At 34.6% G+C, this 8,001-nt stretch overlaps 1 protein-coding gene across 1 annotated transcript; it reads right to left on the bottom strand.

The window, feature by feature from the left end:
* Positions 1-3,338: 3,338 nt before the first annotated feature.
* On the bottom strand, positions 3,339-3,715 carry LOC104855229 (NEDD8-like). The gene has a single exon (XM_033763190.1). The coding sequence runs from the start codon at positions 3,682-3,684 to the stop codon at positions 3,439-3,441; it is 246 nt and encodes an 81-aa protein (XP_033619081.1). The 5' UTR covers positions 3,685-3,715; the 3' UTR covers positions 3,339-3,438.
* Positions 3,716-8,001: the final 4,286 nt, after the last annotated feature.

Genomic DNA, 8,001 nt, shown 5'->3' with positions numbered 1-8,001 from the left:
AAGGAAAAACATGGAAACAGAGTCTTTGTAAATAGGGAAGGACGGAGGGGGTGAAGGGAGGGCCAGGGAATGGGGAAAAACAAGAACAAAGATACATCATGTAAAGGTACAAGATCCCAATGATGAATGTAACTATACTGTATACCTAAATGTACCAATAAACTTAATGAAAAAGTTATATATTTATATCCTCTAAGATAATTTGAGATAAAAATTAAAGCATGAGATAGAAATAAGGTATTTCTTCAGATGGGCTATCAAAATATTTATAGCACAGATAGTAATTTCAGGAAATTACTTTTCAATTTCCACTAATATCAGCATCCTTTTTTTATTACAAGATTGTTAGTTCCTTGTGTAGTGAAGTATATTTAAGGTAAAAGAATTAATTTGAAGCTCATATTTATCTAGGAAAGACATTTGGGAAATTATACCTTGAATGTATTTAGGGATCTATAACAAATAAATCATTTGTTTATTTTATGCCTTCATTTTATATAATTATTGAAAGATATGAATGTACTCTTTTTTTATTCATTGTTTCCTGATACATTTTAGGTATACAATACGATGACATTTATTATTGGGATCTTTTAACTTTACATGGTATATCTTGGTTCTTATTTTTTTCCTCATTCCCCTGCCCTCCCTTCAACCCCTCCACCCTTCCCTATTTACAATTACTATTGCTGGTGTGAAAAACTGGAAGCATAAAAGGATAAAAATGTATAATGTGATAGAGGAAGAAATGGTCCAAAGGGGAAAGGGAAGTGGGAGGGGTAGGGGAAAGGAAAGAAGGGATAGGAAAAAATATGAGAAAAGGAGAAAAGGGAGTCTGCTCCTGATATCAAATGTTATATAAAGTCTCACTTATTTGAATTAAATTCAAACGTATATTTTAAAATATTAATAAATCACTTAAAAATAGAATGTCTTAGAATTTCAGCAAGCCAGTGAGGTGTTTTAATATGTGTGCATTAATTCTACTATTTTAATAAATTATTATTTTTTCCTACAGTACTAATATGTATGTGTTTTCCAATTTTGTCAGTAGTTGGTGTTTGAAAAATTCACAAGAATAGAGTAGGATGCTGTTTTTTTCTGTTTTCTTTCTTTTTTTTTTTTTTTTTTTTTTTTTTTTGCTGTTTTTAGAATACAAGGTAAGCTGTTATAATAAAAACATACCAAATTATAGTAACTCAAACAAAGTGAAGGTATATTTTTACTCTGATTTTTTCTCATAAAGGTTGGGCATATGAATCAGGGTTGTATGATGGATGGTTTGGTCACGTTGAATTCAAAGACTCCTCTATCTTGCTGATCTACTAACACACTTCATAGCCCTAGATGCAGGTCCATGCTCCTATTCCAACCCTCATTCACATACCAGCTTCAGGAAAGGTGGCAAGAAGAGATTTAAGGCTGAAACTTCTTTTGTTCGTGGGGTGGATTAACTATGGACAATGTGGAATGCCCCTTTGAGCTGAATTGGCATGGTGTGAGTGTGGAAGACCCATCTGAGGATTGCTGCCAATGGTATAAGAAGAGAACTGGAGGGGAGGATCTAAGGCTGTGATTTCCTAGGAAAAGCTTGCTGCAGATGGTTTTCCTGACAAAAACTTGGCTGTTCTTGTCTGAGGAGGAGCTTGGGGCCTCCCTATCACTGGGAATGACTATGCTCCTCCCAGGGGAGCTCCAATATTCACCATGAGCAGCACTTCCAGGCTCCAGTGTGGACCCCTCCGTCTGGTGGCACAAATTCTTCATCTCACCAGCACAGGATTTCTGGCTTCCACCACTGGCCTTTGGGGCTTCCTGGAGCAGATCCTCAATACAGACTTGCATGAGGCATTGCTAGGGGCACTAGCTCATGGACTGTACTCACAGAGGGCATTGCCTTAGCCTTTAGGCCTTCAGCTGGAACTATGTTGGACATTGCTCTGGGATCCAGGTCCTTGGCTGGAGTCTTTGGGTCTATAGTCTGCTGCTAATCTCTTGCACTCCTCTATATTTGACTTTTGGGTGACTATAATAAAATAATCCTATAAATTATGTGTCCTGTATTAAATATATTTCCCTTTCAGACCCTGACTACAACAGTTCTCTTATCATTTTTCATCACCTAGGTAAGTGCCATATGTGGTAGAAATTATGTTGAAAAGTGCAGTGTCTACTCTGACTGTTTATGCCTCCTTGTTCATGTAAAAATACAGATCTGTTTTCATTAAAGATGGAGTTAGTGGCTTTAACTGTACACTATCCATAGAATAGCATCATCCTATTCAGTTACATGAGTGTCTATATGGTGCATCAGTGTAATGATTATCACATTTTCATCCTTCTGGCTACACCCTCTACCTAGGTAATTGTGATGGTGAAAAAGTTACTATGGCTCATGCTATATTCAAATCTAAATGGCTATAATTTGTGCTTAACAAAACCCAGAAAAACCAAAAAAAAAAGCAAGTTTATATTAATATTTCATTAATAATGCCCTTCATTAGATTAGTAAAGTTGCCCTTAATGACATAGTACTACATAATTTATGTTATTTTAAAATTACATATTTAATTATATGTTTAACTATAAAAAGAATATAATTATATTTTGAATGCATAAATACATCTTTATAACACTTTTTTTTTTTACTTTCATGTGGATTTGCTTCCATTTTCCTCTGGAAAACATCCATTATTAATCCCTTTGCAGACTGTATAAACAGAAAATTTTCTGAGTTATATATGTCCAAAAATGTCTATTTTACATTTACTCTCAAATAATGCCTTATAGTTTCAGAGTTTTATACCAAATCATACTATACAAGTGCTTTGAGGATATTGTAGCACTATTTTCTTGTAATATGATTAATTGTAAGCTATGCATTGAAAACAGTACCTCTTCTCTGACAGCCTTAGCAATCTTATTTTTAACTTTAATGTTCACAAAATACCCTATGGTGAGACTAGCGTGGAATTATTATTCTAGTATATTCTTCCTATCACCAGACATCTCATCTGTATGATCTGTTTCATTATCCATTCGTGTAATCTTTAAAAAGCTACACATTTCTATTTCTTTATTGTTTATTCCTGTAATACCAAGTACAAGGATATTGAGATTTATGTATCTATGTTTTATGACTCTTAGAATAAGAGTCATTTTTTTTTTTTTTGAGGTTAGGAGATATTTTATTGACAACCAGGGACACAGCCATAAGAGTGGGAAGCACACAGGACTGCAAACTAAAACCCAATAGCCAGCGAAGGCCCTTTGGGCCAAGAGCACTGCATCCCGGGGTCCTCATAGTCTCCCACCAGTAGACACACAAGACTGGGCAGCCAAGAGAGAGGGCGATAGCTTGGGCGTCCCAGCCAGTGAGAGAACATATGCTTCATTACGAGCGATAGGGTAAAGGAGGTAAAGTAGAGGGAAGACTCATCATTGCCTAAGACCAGCTCCTCCTCTCAGAGCCAAGACCAGGTGGAGGACAGAGCCGCCTAGAATCTTGTAGTCAGCAGCTGTCTTCTCATCATTCATCTGTTTGCCACTGTAGATGAGCCGCTGCTGCTGTGGTGGGATTCCCTCTTTCTCCTCCACACGCTCCTTGATTCGCTCCACCTTGTCTGTGGGTTCAATGTCAATGTCAATCTCCTTTCCAGTCAGCGTCTTCACTTTAATTAGCATCTTCTTTCCCTGTTGAGGCTGTAAGTTGATAAATTGACCTTCTATCCCATGAAATGTAATTTCTTTATTTTAAATTAATTAATTTTATTGGTACATTGAAGGTTTACATGGTAGTGACATTCATCGTTGGAAATTTATACCTTTACATAATCCATCTTGGTTCTTATTTGTTCCTGTTTCCCTGCCCTCCCTTCAACCCCTCCATCCCTTCCTATCTACAAAGACTTTGTTTCCAGTTTTTCTTTTTCTCATGTTAATTTCATTCCCATCTTTCTTTTCCCCATCCCTCCCATTTCCCCTTCCACTTTTCACTATTTCTTCCTATTTCACATTGCCTATTATACCTTTAGTCCTTATTTACACTTTCAGTTTCTCACATGAGAGAAACTATTCAGAATTTACACATATGTATCCTATATATTTCACTTAAGAGTATTGCCTCAATGTATATCCATTTATATATAAATGTCTCAGGTTTCTTATTCTTTATGAGTGAGTAGTACTCCATCTTATAAAACACACACACACTCACACACACACACACACACACACACACACACACACACATTTTCCTTATCCAGTCTCCTGTTGATGGGCAGCTGGGCTGCTTGCAAGTTTTAGGTATTATGAATTGTGCTGCTATGAACATTGGTGCACTTATATCACTGTGGTATGATTCTTTTAATTCTTTGGGAAAGATACCTAGCAGCAGAAAAGCAGGGTCAAATAGGACTTCTAATCCTAGTTCTTTGAGGTATCTCCATATTGATTTCCACAGTGGTTGCACCAGCTACACTCCCACCGGCAGTGGAGCAGGGTTCCTCTTTCTCCACAGCCCCCCAGAATTTGTTATTGGTTGATTTCACGATGGCAGCCATTCTTTTTTGGGTGAGGAGGAATCTCAGTGTTGTTTTTATTCACATCTCTTTAATAATCGTTGATGTTGAACATTTTTTCATACGTTTATTTGCTATTTCTACTTCTTTGAACATGTCTATTCATTTCAGATGCTCATTTTTGGATTAGAACTTTAAATTTGGGGGTCTGATTTTTTTTTAAGATCTTTATATATTCTAGATAGTAGACCTTTGAGAAACAGCTGGTAAAAAGCTTTTCCCACATTGTGGGCTGTGTCTTCACACTATTGGTTGTTTCTCTTGCTGTGCAGAAGATTTTTATTTATTATTTTTTTATTAAAGATTGCAAACATACATCACAATAAGAAATGAAGATACTAAATAAAAATTTCAAATATACATATATATGACAGCAAAAAAGGATATGAAATAAAAATTTATGCAACACAGACTGATAATTCAAATACATTATTAGTTTGATATGATCTTCAAACTATACGTTCTTTCTCATTTTGTTTTCATATATTTTTAAAATAATGTATTTACAAATAAAACAAAGTTGCAAATTATAGTTGAGAAATGGTTCTCAAAATTTTATGATTTATAAACTCCTTGGTTTTATTAATTTGAAATCATATGCTTGATTTTATCACTTACATTTTCTAACAAAACTTCCCACAGAAAAGAAATATACTTATATTTGAAATCCAAAACCAATTTAAAAAGTTCACATTTTTAAGATCAGATTTTTCTGTTTCTATTTTATTATATCCCATACTTATTTTTATTATATTTTATAAGCATAATGATAGAATTTAACACCAATACATATGTAATATTCTTCCCAAACAAATAACTATGAATTAAATCAAGCATGTAATTTAGAGAAATCATAAGGTTGCCAGAGAAACTATCAATATGCCAAATGTGCAAAATCCTACCACATTCATAACCATGTTTATCATTTAATAGTGCACACATATGTGTAAAAACATACCCCTCACACATATACACAATGCATATTTTCTACAAGACAATATATACTTTAGTATAATAAAACAGTACAGTGATGTGTGGAATGTTTGTGATTTGTGTGATTTGGGAAAAACAAATACCATCTTTGAGGCAGTTGGAGAATTTGTAATATGCACCAGATACTGAATGATATTAATGACTTATTATCCATTTATTTAAGTATAGTTATGATAACATTTACTTAAAAATTAATATATGTTATTAGTAGAAAATAGGTACAAAGATATATTGATAACATAACAAAATTTGTCTTAACAAATTTCCAATCAAACAAGCTGTAGTGACAGAAAAGGAAGTTTGCAGAAGGCAAAGATGAGAGAGGAGAATGATGGATTGACCTTAGTACTTTTCATAGTACTCATATATACGGATTTCATAAATTCTCAAATAAAAAAGCAAAGAAAATGAGAACCAAAATAACATCAATTTGGTAGAGCAACTTATAAAGACAAGGATTAATGTGTTGATAAATTTTTAAAATATGAACTGTAAAGCCGAAATTTAGCTCAGTTGTGCTGCACCTGCCTAGGCAGAACAATGTGCTGAGTTTAATCCCCAGCACCAGGGAAAGAAAAAGAAAAAAGAAAAAAAAAGAGAAAAGAGAAAAGGAGCATATGTGCTTTCTAACATACTCGATAGATTAAAAATAAATTGTTTATTATCTCTTCCTCTTGAATTGTTCCCTTCACAAGGATGTAGTGTCCTTCTTTGTCTCTTTCAATCAGTTTAGGCTTGAAATTTACTTTGTGTGTGAATAAGATTGCTATCCCTACTTTTTTCTGGGCTCCTGTTTCATGAAGAAGTTTTCCATCCTTTCACTTTCAGTCTATAGGCTTCTTTTTGCACTAGGTGTGTCTTGTATACAATATATTATTGGATTTTGCTTCCTCATCCATCTGCCAGTCTATTTCTCTTGATTGGTGAATTGAGGCCATTGATATTGATGGATATAAATGATATGTACTAACTTATTGTTGTCATTTTTTTTTTTTTTTTGCCTTCTCCTTTTAGTTTCTTACCTTGCCCAATGATTTGCTCTGTTGGGCCTCATTGTGTTGTTGCCTTCATTGTCTTTTTCTAGGATCTTGTTTAGAATTACTTGTAGTGTTGGTTTGGTATTCATGAAGTTTCTCAGGTGTTCTTTATCTTGGAAGTGTCTTATTTCCCCATCCATCTTGCAGGATACATCATTCTAGGTTTTACAGGAAAGTTTTGCAGGATACATCAGTCTAGGTTGGAGGTTGTTTTCTTTTAGTACTTGAGATGTCTCATTCCAGGCTCTCCTTATCCTAAGGGTTTGTGTTGAAAAGTCTGCTGTAATTCTGATGGGCTTTCCTTTGCATGTGATTTGTTTCTTATCTCTTACTGCTTGTAGTATTTTGTTCTTCTGTTGGGTTTCTGGGATCTTGATTATCATATGTCTAGGTGTAGATTTTTTTTTCATCACATCTAGTAGGAGTCCTATATGCCTCACTTATCTGTATGTCAAATTCTTCCCCTCTGTTTGGGAAGTTTTTTATAATTAATTCTGTGAACAGCTTTTATAAGTCATTTACATTTTCTCCTGCTACTTCTTGGATTCCTATCTGCCTTATGTTATTCTTCTTTGCATCGCCTAAGAGTTGTTGAATCAATTTCTCATGATCCCCTACTGTTTTTAAGAGACCTCTCTTTTCATGGTCACTAACTGTAATTTTATCTTCTTTATCTGAGATTCTATCCTCAGACTCTTTTATTCTGTTGCAAACACCCTCAATGGAGTTTTTAATCTCCTGGATATCTGTTTGAATCTGTCCTATGGATTCCATTTCTTTCTTATATTGGGCATTTGTTTCCAATTCTTTCTTATGCTGGGCATTCATGGCTTCTATCATGGTCCTGAGGTCATCTATTTTCCTCTGAGTTTCAGTTCTAGAGTCTCCAATTATAACTCATTTTGCTCATCATCTCTATGATTATCTGGGAAATTATTTCTGTTTTAAATTTCTGTAGAGGCTGATTGATCAGTTTTGTTACTTCCTGTGCTTTGAATTCAGGGTGTCCTGATGGTTCACTGTTAGACTTTCATCCTCATTTGCCCCACTGTTTGCTATTGGTGAACTGGAAGTCTGTCCCTGTATCTTGCTTAAGCATTTTCTCATTTTTTCTCTTGTTATTGGGTTGTCCTTAGTTCAACCTTTAGGTTATTGCTTAAAACCTCCTGATATAGTTGGGCTTCAGCCCATGGTCTCTAATGACTCACAGACATTCTTATTTTCATAGTACAGAATAAAACAGCTCATTGAGTCAATCACAAACCTTTATCCTAAACGATACAATCAGCACAACAATATGATCAAGTACAACTTGCAAATTGACCACTTGTGGTAGTCATCAGTCTATCACCTTCAAACCATGTGAATTAAATTAAAATCAAGAAGCAATC

The sequence above is a fragment of the Fukomys damarensis genome, unplaced genomic scaffold, assembly GCF_012274545.1.
Source record: "Fukomys damarensis isolate Sample0158 unplaced genomic scaffold, DMR_v1.0_HiC HiC_scaffold_14, whole genome shotgun sequence".
Taxonomy (NCBI): domain Eukaryota; kingdom Metazoa; phylum Chordata; class Mammalia; order Rodentia; family Bathyergidae; genus Fukomys; species Fukomys damarensis.
This window is presented reverse-complemented; position numbering and strand designations above follow the sequence as displayed.

Excerpts from the sequence above, each read along its gene's own strand:
- LOC104855229 (XM_033763190.1), bottom strand. The coding sequence starts at position 3,684 with ATGCTAATTAAAGTGAAGACGCTGACTGGAAAGGAGATTGACATTGAC.